Source organism: Xenopus tropicalis, chromosome 1 (assembly GCF_000004195.4).
Source record: "Xenopus tropicalis strain Nigerian chromosome 1, UCB_Xtro_10.0, whole genome shotgun sequence".
NCBI classification, from domain to species: Eukaryota; Metazoa; Chordata; class Amphibia; order Anura; family Pipidae; genus Xenopus; species Xenopus tropicalis.
The window spans coordinates 112,980,653-113,003,505 of NC_030677.2; the positions used below are offsets into that span (position 1 = coordinate 112,980,653).

Consider the following 22,853-nt stretch of genomic DNA (forward strand, 5'->3'; position numbering starts at 1 on the left):
AGGTTCCCATCCTAACTGGCCTAATAAGATATAGGACAACGTTACATACAGAACCTGGCAAAGCATTTACTATTTACTAAGCATTAACATGTAAGGCTTATTTTGTTGCAGTTGCCCTTAATAAATGGAATTTCTTAACTGCAACTGCAGTCCTTTCTGCCCACTCTTGTAAATCATGCAGGGGAACCCTGGAGTTACCATCACCTTGAAGTTTATGGCCCACCCACCATAGGACAATGCAATTTCATAAACAGTAAAAAGAGGCAAGATAGATTTGATTGTCCCTTAAATGCAGTCTTCCATACTTGCCACTTTCAGAAAAGGGGAGGGAACATTAAAGGGATACTGTCGTGATTTTATGGTATACTTTTTTATTATTTAATTTTTTGTTAAACAGCTCTCCAGTTTGGCATTTCAGCAGCTATCTCATTGCCAGAGTGCAATTTAACCTAGCAACCTGGCAGTGTTATTATTCAGAGTCTGGAATATGAATAGAGGGCCTGAAAAGTAATAAAAAGTAACTATAAAAAATGGATGGCCCCCTTGCCGCCAAAAAAAACTGGGTGGATAGACCTGGTTAATAAAATGCTTCCCCTAATCAAACTCACGTACGAAGCCAGAGGTCAACCGAACAAGTTTGACAAAGTTTGGGGTGGATGGTTAGAAACACACCTGATAAGATTACCATGATGAAGGTTATATACTCTGCATGTATGTAAAACAAGTGTAAATAGCAAATATGCAATGTAAAAATCAACTATAGCTGTAACCCCCACCCCCCCCCCCTTTTTTCCGCTCTGTATCCCTTGTTTATATGCAAAATCAATAAAAAAAGTTTCTTTAAAAAAAAAAAAAAAAAGTAACTATAAAAACTACATTGTAGCCTTGCAGAGTAAACAGTTTTTGACTGGCCGGGTCAGACTCCCCTTTGGAAGGCTGGAAAAAGGGAGAAATATTTTAAAAAATAAAAACAAAATGTAAAAAGTTGCTATGTAGGCCATTTGCTAACATTAATTGACCCTAAATATGCAGATTAATTGACCTTAAAAGTCTCAAGCTTTTTTTTCTAACTAAAAAAAAATCTAGAATGTGTTTTTATGTATAAAAGAGGTAAAACTTAAAAATGTCAAAAAAGCAGTAAAAAAACATTCTTGTTTTATGGTAAAACTCGAATTTTAATGTGAATAAATGTTCCGGTTTAAGCAAGAATATGTTGTCCAAAAATTATGTATTGGCAGGCAGTTGCTTGTTTATTATTTTTAATTCTGAGATGGGCCACATAACTGGATCCCCATTGGTCTATGAATATATGAAATATCCTGGTACTTTTTTTCAGAAAAGACTTAGAAAAGATTTGTTTGTTTTCTTACATTTTTATTAAAACCTCTGATAAAACTGCACACATCAGTCATTATGCACGAAATATTCACTCTATAGCTGTTGTACTTACACCAGGAATACTGATTAAGAGGCATTTATTATATATAATTAATATATCATTAGCATTATAAGTAATACATTAATGCAGCACTAATGATTGTATAAAATGCCATGTGTGCCCTTTACAGATATATTGATGATGTTTTAGGAGAATTCAGCATACGTGCATTCTTGCAATTGTCAGAGAAAAAGATATAGACAGAATTATTACAAAGGTAGAAAGAAAGGTTAAAACTAAGTAAGCTTTATCAGAAATGTCTATATAAATACAGCCATAAACACTCACAGTATTGCTGCTCTTGTGAAAAGAAACACTGCATTCCCTTGCTTCTATTGTGTACACATGGGCTTCAGTATAGGACTTCCTTCTCTCAACTCAAACTCTGTGCCCTGGCAGCCTGCCTGCACAGTTTGCTCTTTTCTCTCTCTCTTTCTCCCTTCTCCTTCCTCCCCATCCCCTTCCTGCTGTTATCTGAGCCTAGAGTTCGATGCAGTAGCAGAGGTCAAACCAAGCTAAATTGGTAGCTGCTATCTTAAATAAACAGTGAGTGTCTAGGGCTGTTTACTCCGATATGGTAAAGCCGTCTAAAGAATAAATATAGTGTACTTGGTTGCCCTATTGTGGTTAACCTATTGACAATAAATTGCCTCAGTAGCTTTCCTTCTCTTTTAAAATGACAAATTAAGTCGTTCCACTAAAGGGGCCCTGGGGCCAAACGATCGAATTATATTGGCGGCAAAAATGACGTTTTATTTCGTTTTTTTTTTTTAAAAAGAGAGAAAACATTAAACATGACATGTTCATAATAGATCAACTATGTTTAAAATCATTAATGCTGCATTAATATTTGGCATTTTTTCTCTTAGATTCTCAGAGATATAACTATTTTTTATTGTATTACTATACCAATGTTGATAGTTTCAAATACAAAAATAATTTATCTTACTATATATATATATTGGCAGATTATTTCCGTTTTTATAATTTATTAGAAATTCCTTTACTCACATGCAAATCCATGGTTTATATATTACATTGATATATTTATTAAAGAGATACTGACATGTCATAACATTGTCTTTGCATGCTATTTATAATTTTGCCATAAAAGTATTTGTCAAATGCTTTTACATTCCCTATCTGATCCCCCATGTTCGCCTATAAAGGGGGCTGCCATATTTGTGCAGCAGGAGTCTGTTAGCATTAGAAGCTATAACTGACAGGCTGAGAAGGGACAGTCAGGTTGGCAAAACAGTCAGGTTTCAGTCAGGAACTTCAAGTAACAATTACTTACGAAAGCAGCCCTATCAGCAACAAACGATCAACATGACCTATAAGTAACTTTTTATGTAGATTCATATTTTAAAAAGTTTTTTTTTTTTTTTTGTCAGTATCACTTTAACAAAGCATTCAGGTATATATTTATCAATGTTTCTATAGATGGAGTACACACTTAAATAGATATTTATTTACATAATGCTCACATCTGTAACTAAAAATAAAATGATTTCAAAATTAAAGCTGCTCCTCCAGTCCCCTAACACCAAATTCATGTGGCAATAAAGTTCATTTAGTCCATGACTGATCCACAGTGCCTAGGCAGACCTTCAGACTCTCTCCATTTGGCTAACCGCTCTTTGAACCATTTCTAAAGAAAAGAAAACAAGCACTAGTTAGTTATTGTATATATGCAAGAGCTATGGAAATATATATTGGATAATGTACCCCCTGTTATAACATATAAAGATACAGTGAGGAACATAAGTATTTGAACACCCAGCGATTCTGCAAGTTCTCCCACTTAGAAATCATGGAGGGGTCTGAAATTCACACTGTAGGTGCATTCCCACTGTGAGAGACAGCATTTAAAAAAAAAATTCAGGAAATCACATTGTATGATTTTTAAAGAATGTATTTGTAAGTTACTGAGGAGATCCATGATCATGTATACGCAGCTGGACGACAAGAGCTTTTTATACAGGTCATGGAGCTCCAAGGTGACATCCAATATAGTCATATTTTACAATAGGGAGTACAATATTTTGTAATAATACAGAAGTTTCAGTGAGTTGTGACAGAAGTTACATCAGTAAGCATTGCTTATAAGCATATAATTTATAGGCTATGCACAACTCCTGTGTGTCATAGCGGTGTAAAATGTGCTTAGAGATGTCATCCATTATATTTAAAGTTTAGTCAAGTCACTTGGGTCACATGGCTCACTGAAATGTGTGTTTTATAAAATGTACTCTGTAAACTAAATCCACTGATATTAAAAGCCACCTTAGAATTCTAGTTCTGATTTAATTAAGGAAGACTGCATATTGCAGCATACCTCCTTTAAAATCAAGCCCATGTGAAATCTATATGCCGCAATGCACCTTAGTAATCAGCTGAAATGCATGCTGAGTGGCTGTTTAAAATTTCTGTAGTGTGCAGTATCTACTGTACACACTGTTTACACTACAGCTTGCTCCCTAGTTTTAAAAGGATTTAAGTGCAACCTTATAACCAATATAACAAAACCTCTGCATTGTTCTGTGACAACCAGATGACAACATTTTATTCTAGATAACTGCTTATTAAAAACTGTTACTAAAAGCCAACTTCCCAAGTGTTCTTAGTGCTTTGAGCCAGGGATTACAGGATGCTGTATACACATACGTAAATATACAAGCATCCACGCACACAGGCCCAATACCAGATATCTTGCACATACACCTCATTGCCATCTTTGTTGTTGTTCCACGCTCTTTGATGTTCTATTTCCTTCTTTCTGGCTGACTTTCCTAAACAATTCCTTATTCCTTTCTCCTTTCCTATTTCCTTTAGCTTTTTCTGTTCTTATATACATGTCTAACCATTTTTTTCTTTACATCTCAGACATTCTTCTCTTTTTCCCTTTTTACCCTTTTCTCTTCTTAACATTCCAATTCCCCTCCTCTCCTCTTGCTTTTTTTGGGTCTTCTTTATTTGTGTTTTGGTAACTGTATTCTTTTGATAATTCCTCGTTTCTTTTGCTCTACACATTCACTCATAGAGATTCTGTTCTCTTACAAATCTCCACCAAACACTGGCTAAGTAGTACCTGAGCACTTGCATTAAACATACAAGTAATTTTATTTCTATTTGTTGCCAATCGGCAGGTATTGTATTGAGTCCTAGCTCAGCTTGACACAACTAGTTAGCCTCGATGTTGGTACAACGCTCACCCTCCAGACTATAGTCCAGTCCCTGTTTTCCTATGTTTGTAATTTTCCCCATGATTTGCTTACAATTATAGATGTCCAGCAAAATTTAAATATTTTGGTACAGGTATGGGATCTGTTATCCAGGAACCCGTTATCCAGAAAAATATTTCCTTTTTTTCTGTAATGATAAAACAGTACATTGTACAGGTATCAGATCCCTTATCTGGAAACCCATTATCCAAAAAGTTCAGAATTACAGAAAGGCCATCTCCCATAGACTCCATTTTAATCAAATAATTCACATTTTAAAAAATGGTTTCCTTTTTCTCTGTAATAATAAAACAGTACCTAGTACTGGATCCCAACTAAGATATAATTAATCCTTACTGGAGCCAAAACAGTCCTATTGGGTTTAATTACTGTTTAAATATTTTTTTTAGTAGACTTAAGATAGAAGATCTGAATTACGGAAAGACCCCTTATCCGGAAAACCCCAGGTCCCGAGCATTCTGGATAACGGGTCCCATACCTGTACTTGATCCCAGTTAACATATAATTAATTCTTATTTGATTTTTTACTAGATTAAAGCTATGGAGATTAAAATTCCTTAATTGGAAAACCTTAGGTCCCGAGCATTTTGTGTAACCAGGGCAGGTCTTATAAACTGCGGGGTCCAGTTGGGACTATTTTGACGCGGCCCCATACACAAGATGTTGCCAGCTGGCACAGGATTCTAGGGCTGGGTGGACAAATAGTCCCTCTCACTTTCTGACTGATCTTGTAACCCTGCCTTTTCACTTCCCTTTCTCTTGTTCCATTGGCCCCCAACATTTCATGGCACAATGTGACCCCCAAGCACTGGGCACTGACATGCCAAGCATACTATATACAGTGTGAGACAGTGATTATTAGCCTCAGCGCACAATAAACCATGAAAGACAGTGCATACCCTGGCGTAGCAGTATGAATGCAGTGACCACTATGTGTTTAATGTCCCAGAACACAAAGCAGCATTATCAGCAATCGTTGTTGGGGGTGAGCTAGACAGCTTTTTGTGCTTATTCCCCCTGGTGCGGGGCCCCCATGGGTGCAGGGCCCTTTTGGGCCCAATAGGTCCAATTGGCCTAAGACCAGCCCTGTGCATAACAAGTCCCATACCTGTATACAGTTTTGTGTATTATTCTAAATACACAACCCTAAAAGCCCATTGGCCAGCAAAAGATAATGATTAATATATAGAATTGTTTTGAAATAATGAGATGATTCTATTTTACTGTGTTTTTTTCGTTTATTTTTTTTTCTGCCTTTGGCATTTTCAGTATTTGCTTCACTATTGTTTTCCCTTCAGTCTTGGAACAAACCTTTCACTGTGCAATGTAACACAGTACCAAGTTCTGCATTACCCATTAATGTATCTGTTTCACTTGCTGCTAACAGTACCACAATTGATGTATTTCTGCAGCTACAAGGTCAGCCAGGGAAAAACAGAGAGGCAACAATGCCTACATTAACCATTTCTAACAATCATTATCCATAAAACACTATACTGACCCACCTATCTAGGCTACATTATGTGTTTGCCTAAAGAATAAACGTAGATGTCCAATATGTTACCTGCCTGCAGGGAATCTTAAAAGGACTTTTTTTTAACTTTGCAGTTATTACCAGAGACACCTTTTGAAGTTAAGGAATTCTTTCCCAGCAGTGAAAAGATGACCAAAAAAACATGTTAATGGCATACTAGTGGAATACACTTGGGCAACAGTTGGAAAGATTTGTGACCTATATTAATAAATTCTGAACAGTTGCAGAGATTTAGGGATTCTTTGAGTGCACAAACCCAGTAGGACCCATTTAGTAACATAGGTGGTAAATATATATATATATATATATATATTGACAGTGAAAAAGCAGATAGATTAGAAAGATATTATAGATATTTTTCCTTTAGCAATCTTTCTCTGCTCAGTGTGCAATTGAGAATGTGGATACCAGGTGAAAACAAGGCCAAGCGCAACTTGCATGATAAATAATTAAAGCAGTAGAAGTAATTGTGTTACTTTTAATAGAGCAGCATCGATTACACAGAAGCAGAAAACTGTTTAGTGTGCACTTACTTTAGTCTCTTCCTCTGTGAGTCCTGTTTCGGCAGCAATTAGCATGATAGAAGTGTTATGAGGCTGCTTGCTGACATTGTTGAAGTTATACTCAAGGACCTCTATCTGTTGATTTGTTAGTCCTGTGCTGTCACTTCCCCATTTTTCTTTTTGGTGTGAGCTCATTATTCAGGTCTAGAATGAGAAAGTGAATGAAAGAATCCAGAAATAAATTAAAGGAGAATGAAAGATAAAAACTAAGTAAGCTTTATCAGAAAGGTCTATGTACAGCCATAAGCCCTCACAGAAACGCTGCACTGAGTCGTCTATCAAGAGAAACACAGGATTTCTAGTCTTCTTTTGTGTATACATGTACATGTATTTGACTTCCTCGCTCAGAAAAATCCCTTATTCCAGGGGCCGGAGTCTGCGCAGCTCTCTCCTCTCTCCCTTCTCCTGCTCCCCCCTCCCATAAAAATTCACTACCCCTCCCATAAGAACCTATGCTACCAATAGCTAGAGCTACAGCAGAAAGCTATGAAGACCAAGCTAAAATGGTGCTGCTATGTTAAACAAAGGGAGGGAGCTTCAATGGCTGTTTACTCACTTACTTACTTACTGTCTAATTTGCCTTGACAGCTAGCAGGAATTTGCTAAATGATGTTTAGGGTTGTTACAGGTAAAGATCTGCAAGATACCTGTAAGGGAACCATTTGCCACTGATTCTTACTGGTGCTCAAAGTTTTAATCTAATTTCTTTGCCCATTTTGCGTACTGCCTTCTCTGTGCTGCATTGTTAACACAGGCTATATATAACATTCAATACTTTGCACTAAGCAGCCATTTTAATGGGGCTTACTTTTAAGTTATAAAAATTAAGTTATAAAATTGGCAATTCTAATTCTAATTGGTCTTATTTATTTTTTTATAGTTTTTGAATTATTTACCTTTTTCTTCTATCTCTTTCCAGCTTTTAAATGGGGGGGGGAGACTTCTATTCATTTACTAGTCTCTAATTCAAACCACTACCTGGTTGCTATGGTACTTTGGACTCTAGCAACCATATAACTGCTGAAACTGCTAACTGGAAATCAAAAAACGGAAATAATTAAAAAACTATAGTTAAAAGAAAATGAAGACAAGCTTTTAAATGGGGATCACTGACACAGTGTATTAAGGATGTTTCTGGCATCCCTCATACTTGTAGGATGGGTTATAACATTACTTTAATAAAGTCATTATACTGTCTTATTATAGCTGACTCAAAAAAAATCAATATTTTCTTGCTGAGTTAATGCTCATAAAAGCCAAACTCTGTTAATATAAATAATACATATTTAACATTTTATATCAGCTTGGCCACCAGAGGGTACTCTTTCTTTAATGTTTGAATTCGATCTTCTCAGCAGATTGGCTGCTTCTCTTAAAATAAATATCCCCAGATATAGATATCAATACATCTACCTCTGCTGAACATTTATAGGTAAGGCCATATTTATTTGTGGAAGGGCCTGGGAAGAAAATTGCCTCTGAATATCACCGTCGACATCATACTAAGAGTTAATATAAAGGTGAACAGCACCTTTTATGATGAGCATGCACAATCCTATGGTGTGAAACACTGCATATGCCCCAGGCCTAGGGTACAAGAATGTGTGACATAAGCAAAATAGGGGTAATGTCAGCCCATATACTATAATACAAGACTATTTACTGGAGCATTCTGCTGGTGTTAAAAGGAGGAAAAACTGGAAAAAGTGAGTTACTGTATATACAGCATAGGACTGGCCCAACAGGATACAAGGAAAACTCCTGGTGGGATCAGGAGTCAGAGGCCCTCATGCTTGTAACTATTTAGCACATTTCATGTTCATTCCCTATTTCTGTATGAGAACAAGGAAGCTTGAATATATTGATTAATAGAGTATAGTATTTATAGAAAGGAGACTAGGATAATAAAGAGTTTAAGGGAAGAGAGGAGGAATTAAAGTTTTGAGAGTGGGCCCATGGTCAAGGGTTTCTGGGGGCTCCTGCCATCTCAGTCCGACACTGATTATATATATATTTTTCCTGGCCACTGAAATGCAACAAGGTTGGGTTTAGGTTGCATTGTCCTTTCAGACCTTCTTTAGTTTTTCCACCGTGAATGTAAGCATTGCTACGTCATATTTGCATTTATCTCCAGGATATTTAAGTGAACAAATATAATATGCTAATGCTAAATACATAAAAGTTATTTACTGATCTCCAGCAGGTTCTTAGAAGCACCCAGGCAAGTTAATTATCTGCCAAATGTGAATAAAGGAAGTGAGCCAGTCTTTCTGCCTCCTCCTATCCATTATTTCATTTTCTATTCTCTCCATTACACTCTTCCGTTTTTCTGTGTCGAATTATTATCTGGGCATTTATGAATGAAAATATAAATGCAATGTTCAGTAAAGAGTAACAGTATTGCATAAAGTATTTAAAAGGGTAGTTCAGCTTATAGTACAGTATGTTATAGAATGGCCTTTTCTTAGCAACTTTTCGGTGGGTCTATATTTTTTTTCCTATATTCCTATAGCTTTCAAAATAGGGTCACTGACCCCAGCAGTTGAAAACACTATTTTTACTGCTATTATTACTTTTTACTACTTATCTTTTTATTCAGTTTATTCATTAGGCTAGATCATTACAAAAATAAAAAATTAAAACCAACTGTAAATTGTCTCCTTTACCTAACAATAATGGTTTATTTATAGGTGAACTACTCCTTTAACTTTGCTTTGACAGTTTTGACTTCTGTGCTTCTGTGATAATGGCAATTATCTGCTTTCTCACTGTTGAGATGACCCAGAGAACTTGGCAGTGCACAAAACACTATGTGAAACACAGTTCTGTAGTTCTTTGTTCATGAATCACATTTCAATAAAAAAACATATGTCTTAATGGAGTCAATGCAACAAACTGGTATACATAAAATGTAAATGTAGACATTAAGAAAATATATGTAATTGGATGATTTGGCACGTGTCATTGGCACTGGAAGTGATCACCAATACTTATGATCCTCTATAACCCTTATGACCGGATGCACCGAATCCACTATTTTGTGATTCCCCCTATTATGTAGCCAAATCCTAATTTGCATATGCAAATTAAGGCATTGGAGGTCTGAAAAGAACCGCACATGCAGCATGTGGTGAAAATGTTCAACTTCCAAGTTTATATGACAAAAAGTCACATGATTTTAAGGATTAGGATTCAGTTCGACCAGGACCTTGGATTCAGGGCCAAACTTGGCTGAATCCCGAACCAAATCCTGTATTCAGTGCATCCCTAAATATTACAGACCATTTACCCTATTCCATACTGAATTCTCTGGTGTGACATATATTGTCATGCCCACCTTGAATTCCTTCTCTCTATACTTGTAATATTAAGGGAAAGTAAAACCTCAATAAATCAATGCTCATCTTTTGCGATATAAAAAGCCCTGAAGTGACACTGTGCACCCTGCTGTTAAAGTGCTTAAGAAGAGCATTTTTCAGACTGAGCAGCTTTCTATTCACATATTGCCAGACACAATTTGGTTTGGATTCACTTGTGCAGTAACTTGGACATGTTCTTGTTAAGCAAATATTTTCCATGTGTTTTCAGCCAGCATATTACAAATACAATGGGATGTGTTAAAGTCTGTACAGTAAGTAGAGTTATTGTAATGCTCTGGTGAAATTCATACCCAGGGAAGAGGTTGTGTGCTAATATTCTAATTTAAGCCATAGTGTCTATAAATTGGTCCAGTCCAAATAATCGAGCACTTAGAAGAAGGGATGCACTGAACTCAGTTTTTGGGTTCGGCCAGACCCCTGAATCCACCCCAATGGATTCGGCTGAATACCGAACCAAATCCGAATCCTAGATAGCATATGCCGAAAAAAAAAATTCCCCCCTAACATTTAAGCTTATGCTAATGTATGATAATTAGGATTAAGTTCGCCAGGACAGTGAATTCGGCCGAATCCGAACCCTGCCAAAAATGGCTAACTCCTGGTTGAATACCGAACCAAACGGAATCCTGGATTTGGTGCATCCCTAGCACTTAGATTTGTATGCAAGTTTCATTCAGTTTGTAAACTGCTTTGTTTGGAAGCTGACCAAACCTGTCTGTGGCTTCATATATAGTAAATTAATGAGATTGCTGAATCTGGTTGTGTTAATGGGTTCAGTACAGCCTTCCATTCTAGGGCACTCCTCTAAGGCAAATGTTATTACCAGCATTAACAATATCACAGTTCTTTTCAAAGTGAAGTAAGCACAAGGATAAAGCGGACCCTGGAAATCAGATAATTGAAATAAGTGCCTACTCCAATATTAAAGGCTGCAGAGGCATATACTTAATGGTAAAAAGGACTAAAGGTATAGTGTTTGGATGAGCACAAACTGTGATAGATACACAAGCCAGTGTCAGTTTATAAAAGACTGTCTGACCTTCAGGCACCCAGGTTACTTGGACCCCTATTTTTTATCAGGAGCAACAGTAGGGGCTAGTATCTGAAATGCACAAAAAAGCACAAGAAATGCCGAATGGCTTTTTTCACCCACTTGCCCAGAAACTTTGGCAGAATCCATTTCAAAGCCCTTCAGAAGAAATGATGCAGCCAAGAAAGAAAAACCTGGGCTGGAATGGGAGCAAGATTATAAGATGCCCAGAGATCTGGTTTGCAAAAGATTTGTGCCCCTGATTTAGTCAACACAAGGTCATAGGTTACTTTTACACAAAAAAAATCCTGGAACTTGCCAGAACACTTGATTTTCTAAAGAAGCCCTTAGCAAGGGCCTCCTAAATACACTCTCTCGTAGCCAGGATTTCTAAAAGACAGAGAGCATAAAGCATGTCCCAAGGAGATACAGCAGCAGGACGTAAGTCAGTGGCACAGTGGAGGCATTTAGAAATAGTTTTACTCAAAGACTCCGGCAAGTAGCAAAGACAAATCCCAATAGTAAAAAGGCAGTAAGCCTTTTATTCTAGATATGGAGAAAGCAAAGACAAGGGCAGGGACAAACAACTGGAACTCCATTAGGATAGTAGTCCAGAGACCTGCTCACTGTGATGCTGCTCAATTTACCCTTATGGACCTAGAGTGTATTATTTTCTTTGCATGATATTTGGGGGCAGCTTTATTAAAATGTGAGTTTACAGCTTTATGCAAAAAAACTCACCTACTACATATACTTGAAATCAGTCAACTCAAAAATTCATGACCTACTTTTTGTAGAAAGAGACTCCTGCTACCTGCCCAACATCACCCCCTGCGTAAGTGAAACGCATCAGGGGAGGACATTGGCGGCCAGGGAAAGCAGCAACAGGGATCGGGTCTGGGCTGCCTGGTTTTTTCCCGGCCCAGTCCAACCCTAAATACAACTGATTCCCTGCATCTGCCCAAAAGAACTTACAATCAAATTATAGTTTTACTTAGATTGTGAACTCAGCTGCACCTTCTGAACTTTAGCCCCACTGCCCACAGGAGCCAGGGGTTCTCATGCTCTGACATTTTACTCTTGATTAACTTTGAAATATTCTAAGCATTTCTATTTTGATGGACAGTAAAGCAAACACAACTACCAAGTATGTTTTTTTAAATTACTTTGTCTAAAAAACTGTAATATTGAAGATAGATAAATACTTGGAGGTGAATCTAATCATTTTCTTTAATGCTCAAATCTATACTTTTCTTTCTAGAAAACCATCTATAATTTTTCATTGCCCCCCACTTTTCCTGCAAAAGAATTTTGTACTTAATAAAGTTAGGACACCCTACCTATACAGATAGAGAAATGTAATTTGGTCCAGTTTCAGTAGATGTCTTTTTACTGCATGCTTGAGACAATAATTAAGTTATTGTGTTGTTCTGGAAGTTTGAAAGTTCTGAAATAAATTTCTACAACTTTTTGCAATTTTTCTATCAAGGTGCCCAGGTTTCCTTCCTTTTTATGTCTGTAATGCTTGGGAACCAAGTAAAAGGATTTGCATTAGATAGATAGTTGTTGTTGTTCAACCTAAATTATGTATATTACTATGTAACAATACCTTAACACTGATTAAATTAAATCTGGTATTCAATATATAGCAGTTGCCTTTTTGCTATGATTTTAGATGTGAAACCCATGCTAGAAACAGTGTCGACAGTTATTTTATCTTCCAACGTTGCACCCCTTATCATACTTTCTTTTTATAACTTTGCAAAGTAGTTTTTAAGTGCTTTTTTAATGTCTATTTTTAAATCATTGTGCTCATTGCTTATCATTTGCACAGTGCATACCAACACTTCACAGTAATTGGCAACTGCAATGAACTCATCTTTATCAGATCTCTGCTTTATGAACAAACTCTCACCACTCTTATATAAAGACTCAACTTTTCATTTATTAATACAGGTAAAGGATCCCTTATCCGGAAACCCATTATCCAGAAAGTTCCGAATTATGGAAAGGCCATCTCCCATAGACTCCATTATAAGCAAATAATTCTAATTTTTAAAAATGATTTCCTTTTTCTCTGTAATAATAAAACAGAACCTTGTACTTGATCCCAACTAAGATATAATTAATCCTTATTGAAGGCAAAACAATCCTATTGGGTTTAAATTATGTTTAAATTATTTTTTAGTAGACTTAAGGTATAGAGATCCAAATTACGGAAAGATCCCTTATCCGGAAAACCCCAGGTCCCGAGCATTCTGGATAACAGGTCCTATACCTGTACTTTAAAAGAGAAGGAAAGGTAAAAACTAGTAAAACTAAAAGTAAGCTTTATCAGAAAGGTGTATGTAAATACAACCATACAGCACTAGCAGGAACACTGCACTGAGTCCTCTATCAAAAGAAACAGGATTTTGTGTCTCCTTTTTTGGGAACATGTTCTTCGGTATCAGACTTACTCTCTTTTAGTGCTCCTTCAGGTTTGTGGCTTGAGTCTGCTCAGTTCTCTCCTCTCTCCCCCTCCCTTCTCCTGCTCCCTCCTTCCATAAGAATGCACAAGAACTCACCCTTAGGAATGTGTAATATGAGCTTCCAAGGGCTATAACTGCAGCAGGAAGCTAAAAAGACCAAGCTAAAATGACAGCTGCTATCAGAGGGAGCTTCTAGGGCTCTTTACTCAGGTATACTAAAGCTTTCTGCTGAATAAATATAGTCTTCTAAGAGGCACTAATGTGGCAAATCTATTGGCAGTAACATGCCAAAATGACTTTCCTTCTTTAAAATTTCTTCTTTCATGGAATTCAAATTTAAATGTTTGCGCAGGAAAGAGTACCACAAAAACTAAACTTGCTTAGGTGAAAAATATGAGGATGTTGAATTTGCAAAATGAAAATTCTACAAGACTTTGTGCTTATGATTCCACCCAAGAATGCATTTAAACTTTATTTTATCAGTGAATGCAGATATTGAATGGATACAGAGAGTGCAAACATAAGAGGTTTGGTCATGGTTGGGTCTGGAATATAATATTTTGTATTATTTATTGTGACAAAGAAAATTCAAATATTGAAACTGTACAGGGCCTGGTAAGTTTCTGTAGGCATCCCTAATATTAAAGGGCAACTAGCTCTAAATTTTATTTAAATGCATCTGTACTGTGTTATGAATTAAGCTGATGTACATCAGCAAAGGGATGCATAGGGAAATATGGGTATTATTCTCATAATTATTTTTAAAACATAACACATTTTGAAAAAAAAAAATCCAATTTCAAGATTATTCCAAGTAGAAAAAAAATATTAAAATTACACATACAAATTTTGCTAAATAGAATTCTAAGGCCCAAGTGCAGGGTTGCAACCAGCGCCGATTTATAATCTGGAATGTTTGAGACCAGGGTCGGAGTGGGCTCTGGCACTCCCCGGGGCCGCTAATAGCTCTTCCCTGAGCATGCATAGCTATACATTTTGTGGGCGTGTTCAGGGGAGGTGCATGGGTGCTGATGCTGGGGCCCCTGGGGCCCCAGTGAGCTCTACACCCTCCAGTTTGACCCTGTTTCAGTTTTCTGGATAAGGGTCTTTCCAACAGTGTCGGACTGGGCCCCATGGGCCCCAGAGGGTGTTGGGGGCCTCTGCGGAGGGGGGGAAGGGTCCATTGGGGGGTGCAGGGGCCCCTGCATTCCACAGTATGGAACACTATGGCTTAAGACAACTTAAGCAACATGTTTTGAACCAACTAATGATAGCTCCGTTAAAAACAATTACAAGGATCAGATTATTAAAGAGCAAAAGCAAAATAACATATCTGGTAATTATAAAAACTACCATATTCTGGTTTTCCAGATAACAGATATCAGACTTGTACTAATGTTGGTAGTAAAAAGTATAGGAGTTAAGAAAATGTGTGCTTTATCCTGAGATATTTTTATAAGCACTATTTTTACAATAACTATACAAGTATTATGGCTTGTGTCACACATTGTTTCTTTTTGCAAGGACTTTTTTTTTGCTAAGAAATAACTGTGTCCAAGACTGTCACAGGTCACTTCCAGTCGCAAACAATGCAATCTCTGTAAATACCAAAAAGGTCTAATTTACTGAAAGCAGGTGCATGTGCGATGCATGCATGTGGGCCCTGTGTTCCCCAATGCCAACAATACTGTCAGGTCTTATGTTAATCTCTTAAATGCTTAGAAATTATATATGTATTATTACTACATTACTTAATTGTACATAACTATCTTGAACTGACTACATTGCATATTAAGTACTTTGACCCTTTGGGCTACATTTACTGATGTGCAAGTAGTAGTGCTCACGGTTCTATTATTTCTAACTTGGTGGATCTAGAGTTTATGCAAAAAGTAAAAAGGGAGTCAAAAGAACACAAAACTTGGCTGGAAATGTGTCTTTTATGACACACTTACTAAAAAAGCTGACAGGCTTCCAATGGAACATAAGGATAAAACTTGCATTTATAAGGTCCCCAGATGTTGCTGGAATACAGCTCTTGGCATGCTTTAGCACTTCACAATACTTTGGGAGGATTATTGAGGTTGTTATTTAATAAAACCTATATACCTAAAGTAGAACAACACTGCTGCTGTAATTAAAAAGCTATGTCTACAAACAGAAGTAAAAAACTATATTACGTTCCCCAGAAATACCTATCTTTTTTCCCCACTGAGGAAATTTAGCCCTCCCTAACAAAAAGGGACCCCTGACCAACAGATACAGAATGGCATGAATGGTTGATCTGTCTATTTTCAAGTTTCTATTTAATGTTGGATGGTACCTAGGAACACTGAACTCCTAGCCATTACCTCTGTGCCAAATGTACCAATGACGGCCAGACATACATAATAAATAAACTCATTTTGGACTAGTTATGTACCAGTCACATGGTTACAAATACCCTTTTTAATAATAGAACAGAGGCACAGATTTCAAGGTAGAAAGTTACATGCAGTGGAAATAAATACTCTCCATATAGTCTACATGGTACCTTAACATTACATATCAGTTTCACTGAAAAAAACTTTTCTGGTACTTTAAACAGAAAAAGAAGTATTTTTATTGAAAGCCGCATGTTTTACAGTTTCTGCATCTTTGCCTAACAATTCTGCTGAATTTTCCCAGATACTCCCCTTGACAGTGGTTTAGAAATACCCCCCCCCCCCCCTTTAACCCAGACAGCCTGATACAAAATGTTTTGGTTTTTTTCAGAGTCCTACTTTCTGCCACTTGCTAAAGAGAAGGCAAAAAAACAAAGCCGTCGTACTTACAGCAACAACAGAATATATCGCCGACAGTCCCCACATACAACACTTGCTTTAGTTAGAGACACACAAGTTAAAGCTATTGCATTTGTATCAGTACTGACAGAAGACGCCTATTTGTTTAGCGCGCAGTTGTCAACTAGAAATCAGGGAGTTCAGGTACCTGAAAAACCTGCAGGACAGGCAGGACGGAGACAGCGCGCCGTTCAGCGGGCAGGGGCAGATGCTTCTCCTCGTAAGGGCTGCACGTTTGTATGGAGCTGTTGTTCCTGTCACAGCCCTAGCTCTCCAGATGCTGCTGAAGGGGTGGGTTATATTTCACACGGAGCACACGCCTATTGAGCTTGGCAGAAGGTTATGAAAGATCTGCTAAACTCACGTGTCACTAAAGTGACAGAATGTACCATAAATTATTACGTAGTATGTAGAGAGGGATGAGACACCTACAACTTGTATGTTTCCATTGTTTCATTGTTTTTACTACGTTGTTTTTTCCACTCGGTAATTTTGTGTGGAAAAGGCCTGGGGCTCCATACAATAATGTATTTTATGTGCTAAGAAAATGTGGCATTACTTCTGTGATTCCCAGTTTTCAGGTAATGTATTAATGTTTGTTTTGTTAAAAGTATGTAAATAGTTTTATAGAGAGGAATTATGGTCAATTTTGCAGTCTTGGAAAGGTGTGCAACTTTATTATCCATCTAGTTATATACCATTTCATATTTCACAGTTATTTACAGATATTCACTCCAGGCCCTTTCCTGGTAAAGCAGCGGCTTAATGACTATGTGCTGGGCCCCTCCACAAGAAATCTTTGGAGGGGCCCGACAGTCTGCAAGAATCCCTGCCACCTTCCTGTCCCCCAGCCCACTCATGTGTGTGCAGGCCACGGGCACAAAAATTTCCTCTAGGTACAGTGACTGTAAAGGAGACTGATTGCACAGCCCGGGCCCCCTTTCCCCTAGGACCCCCGCAACCGTGGGGTCTGCTTCCTCTTTAGTTACGCCACTGCAGTGGCGTTTACAATCTAAGGTCACTGTCACATTCACACACACTATTGTTACTTTTATCATTTAATGTGCCACTATGTATTTGGGGCCTGGAAGTAAACAAGGAAGACACAAGTAGACCATACAACTCTGTATAGACCCCTGGGACCGCCTAGCTTTGAAGTAATGGAAATTGCCTTTAAGAGGTCTGAGAGAGAGCTTCTAGAAGTAAGAGGACCTACAACCCTAGGGGAATGAGGCACTCTGGCTAGCTCTTTGGTTCATAAGAAAGAACATGGAGCAAAAGCCAGCTTGGAAGCTTCGGTCACACTGAGATAGTTGGCTCACTGCCCTGGCCAAGATTGGTGAGTTGTATGGGTATGATACACCTGTACTTACCATATCCATCTACATGACCATATTCTGAGAAAGCCATAGAAACAACAAATTCTTAATTTAAAGAAAGGAGTCTCAGCTTAGTATACAGGCAAATAATGTGTGTATGTATGTATATTTTAATGCATACAGCACTGTACAGCAGAACAATACATTAATAGAAAAAACAGAGGTCAGTTCAATAATAAAAACAAATAAATACAAATTACAGTTACATTAAAGATAAAGATCTTACAATCTAAGTGTAGGTGACTTTTAGAATCAAAAAAGGATATTAAGTGAGTGCTGCAGGTTACAGTTGTTGATACTGTACTATAAGTGCCAGAACTGAGTCAGGTGTTATATGAGTGCTCCAAGAAAAAGGCTTTGTTTATTTCTGAAGAGACTGACGGAGGAGTGTCTTCAGAGAAATTGGGGATGGCATTCCAGATTTAAGGAGCAGCAAGGGAGAAAGGTTTAAAGTGGAAAACAGAGTAGTGGGGGTGCAACCAAGCGGTTGCTCTGAGAGGAGAGCAGGAGGCAGCCAAGAATGTATGGAGACACAAGAAAAGAGATGTAATGAGGTGCAAAGGAATGAAGGGCTTCAAAGGTTACCAGAAAGAGTGTATAAGTTATTTTTTGCTTTATGGGAAGCCATGATAAGGACTTTCACCAGTGCAGGGGCCTGTACTGTCTTGGATAAGAGGAGTAGAATTCTGGAAGCAGTAGTCTAAGCAGGGTAGGATGAGAGCATGCATGAGCATCATAACTGTTGCTTGTTAAAAAAAGGGACAGATTTTGGCAATATGACAGGTGTTATTTTGGTCAGAGAAGGAGAGGAAGGAGTCAATGACTACCCCCAGACAATTTGCATAGCTGACAGAGTAAATGAGAATGCCATAGTATAGAAAGTTGGTGCTGGTTTGAGTGGAAAGATGATAATTTCAGTTTTTGTTAGGTTCAGTTTGAAGTGGCATTGATTTATCCACTTGGATATTGCTAGGGGGCAGTTAGAGATTTGAGTCTAGTCTCAGTAGTAGTTGTTAATCAAGGGGTTGATAGAAATATTTGGAATATCATCAGCATACAGATGATATTTAAAGCCAAACAGTGCGGATTTCCAATTGATGTGATCCTAGACCAGCCACCTTACATTGCCCCCCCCCCCCCCCATACACATGCGCAGTTGCTCCTTTCCTCCCACCAGCGGCGCTTACGCATACTGTCTGAGCCTGGGTCGTGCTTGTAGTCAGGTCCCGGAGCACTGAGGAATTGGCATGCAGGAGATTTAAACTAATTTTACGCTGCCTTGCCACAATTTTGGCCTGGAGCCAAATTAATGTACAGGATCTCCGAAAGACAGAGTGTATAGGTAAAATAACAAGGACCAAGTACAAAGCCTTTTGGCACCCCTACATCAAGTGAAACTAGAGATGAAGTTTTGTTAGCACAAGAGAGAGTGAATGTTGGGTAAGAAAATGTAAGAAGTGAGCCACGATGCAGCCTGATTAAGAATACCAAGCAAATTCAGAATTTGCATAAGGCATGCATGGAGCTCTATCAAATGCAGCTGATAGGTTAAGGAGGATTGGAATAGAGAGTGCAGGCCAGAAAACAGATTTCTATTAATATAACATATTATGGATGTGTAGAATGTTAATATAGAAGAACTAAGTATATTACAGGAAGTAGATGGATGGATTAGTAGAAGGGAGAGAGGATGGTAATTGGAGAGTAAGGATGGGTCAGAGGTTGCCTATTTAAGAATAGGCTTGATACAGGCCTGTTTGAACAAGAGGTCAGTGAAGAATGGAAGATGTGGGTAAGAGAGCTGGAGTAAGTTTAGCAGCACAGTGTTTAAGTGGAGAAGGCACAGGGACTATGATTTCCTCCGGAGAGAATCAGTCTTTTTAATCCAAACTTAAAGACTACCTTTTGGAGCACTCACCCAGTACCTGACCTGGGAACTAGCACTTATATTGTAATGTCACCCACTGTGACCTACAGCACTTATATTTGCCTATTTGTGTCTGTAAGTTACCCTCCCATCTAGATTGTAAGCTCTACGGGGCAGGGACCTCCATCCTCTTGTGTCTTTGACTCCTCTCTTATTGCAACTGTATCTTTTATTTATTTGTGTTTATTGTAATTCTTTGTATTTATCTATTGTCTTAATACCCCCTGTTTCACCAGCACTCACCCAGTACCTGACCTGGGAACTAGCACTTATATTGTAATGTCACCCACTGTGACCTACAGCACTTATATTTGCCTATTTGTGTCTGTAAGTTACCCTCCCATCTAGATTGTAAGCTCTACGGGGCAGGGACCTCCATCCTCTTGTGTCTTTGACTCCTCTCTTATTGCAACTGTATCTTTTATTTATTTGTGTTTATTGTAATTCTTTGTATTTATCTATTGTCTTAATACCCCCTGTTTGTATTAATGTATTCTACTGTACAGCGCTGCATACATAAGTAGCGCTTTATAAATAAAGTCCGGAGACTTTAAAGACAGTTACAGAATTGAAAGTATTAAGGCAGGCATAAGGGGGATGAGGTGGGAGTAGATTGTATGTGTCATTTATTCTCCCATTTCTTAAAAGGAAAACTATACCCTCAAACAATGTAGGTCTTTTTAAAATATATTGCATAAGTAAGCTCATATGTAAAACCCTGCTTCATCTAAATAAACCATTTTCATAAAAATATATATTTTTTTATTGTATGAGCTATTGGGTACTCCTGTTCCTGTTTTTCTGTTTGAATTCAAGAATAGGGCCAACAGTTGCATGAGTTTACAATTATAATTTTTTTTATCTTATTTTATACACATCATGAGGTGATGCATTGGCTCAGGGTTCACAGAAACAATTATCTTGTCCTGACCCTTAAGGTCCCCATACACGGGCCGATAGTAGCTGCCGTTATCGGTCCATTGGACCGATTCGGCAGCTTTTCGGCCTGTGTAGGGGCAGAAACGAGGGGCCTGCCCGACCGATATCTGGCCTGAAATTGGCCAGATATCGATCGGCCAGGTTAGGAAATTCAGTCTGATCCGGGACCGCATCGGCTCGTTGTAGCGGTCCCCGAACCGACTGCCCTATTGCCGCCAATATATTGCCTGGGGCCAAACGATCGGATAATTTTTTAACTAAACGCTCCCCGATATCGCTCACCCGTAGGTGGGAATATCGGGTGAAGATCCGCTCACTTGGCGATCTCGCCAAGCGAGCGAATCTCAACGTGTATGGGGACCTTAGTAAGAGAGGAGGATATTTGCCATGTCATTAAATATGTTGTTCTGTGGGGCTATATATAAATATCTAAATATTAAATTAAATTCTTTTGTGCATCCATGACCTCAGATTTGATGACTCGCTGCAGTGCAGCCATATGGCATAGTGATATTCCTTATCAGGAAGCATCTGTAGTGTTTGCTAGACTGTTTCAGATGCAGCTGCCTTATAATATGTACTCTGTGGAAAATTTATAAGGAAGGTCTGGCCTAAGTATACTGAATACAAACAGCCTTATTCAAATGAGACAGGATGATGTGTGTCTGTTTTTTCTATTGAGTCATTTATATAAGGACGTGTAGCGGAAAAAAAGTGCTAATGGCAATGGAATAACCAGGCTGAACTAGGGGTAGGCAGACAAGGCTTCTGCTTTGGTTGCTGGACCACTGGAAGTGCAAGTTTGTTAGCCCACAACAGCCTTCTCCTCCTTTTATCAAAAAAGGAACATTACCATTAAATTCCTGCTGTGACACAATTTGGTCCTCTTACTCTTACGCAGAAAGAGATAGGTGTGAAGGAGAAGGATGCTATAGGGAAGATGCAGAAGTTTTCGAGAATGGCTTAAAAGAGAAATGAAAGGCTAAGACTAATGTCCCATGGGGAGATTAGTTGCCAGTGAAAAAGCCTTTCCATCAGCAATAAAGGGAATTGCCGGTAGATAGGCCTACGCATCACTTAATTGCCAGTGAAAAGGCTTTTTGGGTCGATTAAGTCGCCCGTGGTAGAAGAGATTTATCACTAATTTCTCAGTGGGGCATCAGCCCGATGAGGAAAATTGCAGATGGAGGGGGAAGACAGGAAAAGAGAATGGCTCACGGGGACATAGAAAAGAAGAGGATAAAGATGATGATGGAGGTAGAGGATCAAAGGTAGACAGAGAAATAAAGTTAATATGATTATAAAGATAAGGGAAACAAAACAAATATAAGAACATTGACGAAGAAAACATAAATACACCATATGTTTTTTTTAGCAGTGGGTAAAAGCATTAAGTTTAATGTTATTATCAAGAACGTATAGGGCTTGTAATAATGCATGGGAAGGTTGGCTTTTAAACGGTTAATAATATGTTTCCATCTGAGGTAACTAGGCAGAGTTGTGAATGACCCCCTTTTTCCCCCTTGCGATTGGCTTGAGCTTGTTGGCAGGGATATTAGGTCACAAGGGCAGAGTTCAGGGTCACATGAGGTCGCTTGTGGGCTATATATTGGGAAATGAATAATAACACAAACCCACAGACTTCATATTTCTATGTAAATCATTTTGCCTTCATTTACATGCTGAGATATCTTTGGTTCCTGACTATGCCTTATCAAGGTTAATCATCACACGCATTAACTGCACTTGATATCTTTGTCCTCTAAGAACCCTATTGCAGTGTTATGATTTTAATATGAGCTCTTCCTTGATGGCTGTATATACCTATAATCCTTCATTTTTCTCTTTGGCAGTCTGATCATAAAATGTCACATCTATCAACTTCATATTATTCATGAAACCTGAAGAATAATCAACATGCCAACAAGCACAGTAAGCACACTTCCTGCATTACAGGAAATGCATGATTAAAGGATCACCTCTGAACCCACCTATAAATTATACAGTTTTCAAACACAATATGTCAGTAAAAATATTAAATGTTGAATTATGATTTGAAGCACTAAGGTGTCAAACCCAAGGAGTGGCATAAGTACATATGCAATAATTAAAGGTGTACAGATTT

General features: G+C 38.1%; 1 protein-coding gene and 1 long non-coding RNA gene across 3 annotated transcripts; one reads left to right on the plus strand and one right to left on the minus strand.

Moving 5' to 3' along the window:
- Positions 1-1,357: 1,357 nt before the first annotated feature.
- Positions 1,358-16,662, minus strand: hopx (HOP homeobox). 2 transcript variants are annotated; one of them, XM_012966368.3, is made up of 3 exons: positions 16,475-16,578; positions 6,751-6,924; positions 1,358-3,089 (listed from the first exon to the last, which is right to left on the minus strand). In XM_012966368.3, exons 2-3 carry the CDS (start codon positions 6,913-6,915, stop codon positions 3,012-3,014), a joined length of 243 nt encoding a protein of 80 aa, XP_012821822.1. In that variant the 5' UTR covers positions 6,916-6,924; positions 16,475-16,578; the 3' UTR covers positions 1,358-3,011. The 2 variants fall into 2 exon arrangements, with proteins under 2 accessions (XP_012821822.1, NP_001090626.1); NM_001097157.1 differs by lacking the exon at positions 16,475-16,578 and adding an exon at positions 16,632-16,662 and having other exon boundaries at positions 2,199-3,089.
- Positions 16,663-16,804: 142 nt separating this feature from the next.
- On the plus strand, positions 16,805-22,853 carry LOC116406520. Its single transcript, XR_004219464.1, has 2 exons — positions 16,805-17,064; positions 22,582-22,853. It is a non-coding gene; the product is annotated as an uncharacterized LOC116406520 (long non-coding RNA).

What these genes read in the sequence shown, in the direction of transcription:
- hopx (XM_012966368.3), bottom strand. Translation starts at nt 6,915, where the DNA reads ATGAGCTCACACCAAAAAGAAAAATGGGGAAGTGACAGCACAGGACTA. An exon ending in TCACAGAGGAAGAGACTAAA is followed by an intron (nt 3,090 to 6,750) that starts GTAAGTGCACAC and finishes TCTTTTCTTTAG; the next exon opens with AAATGGTTCAAAGAGCGGTT.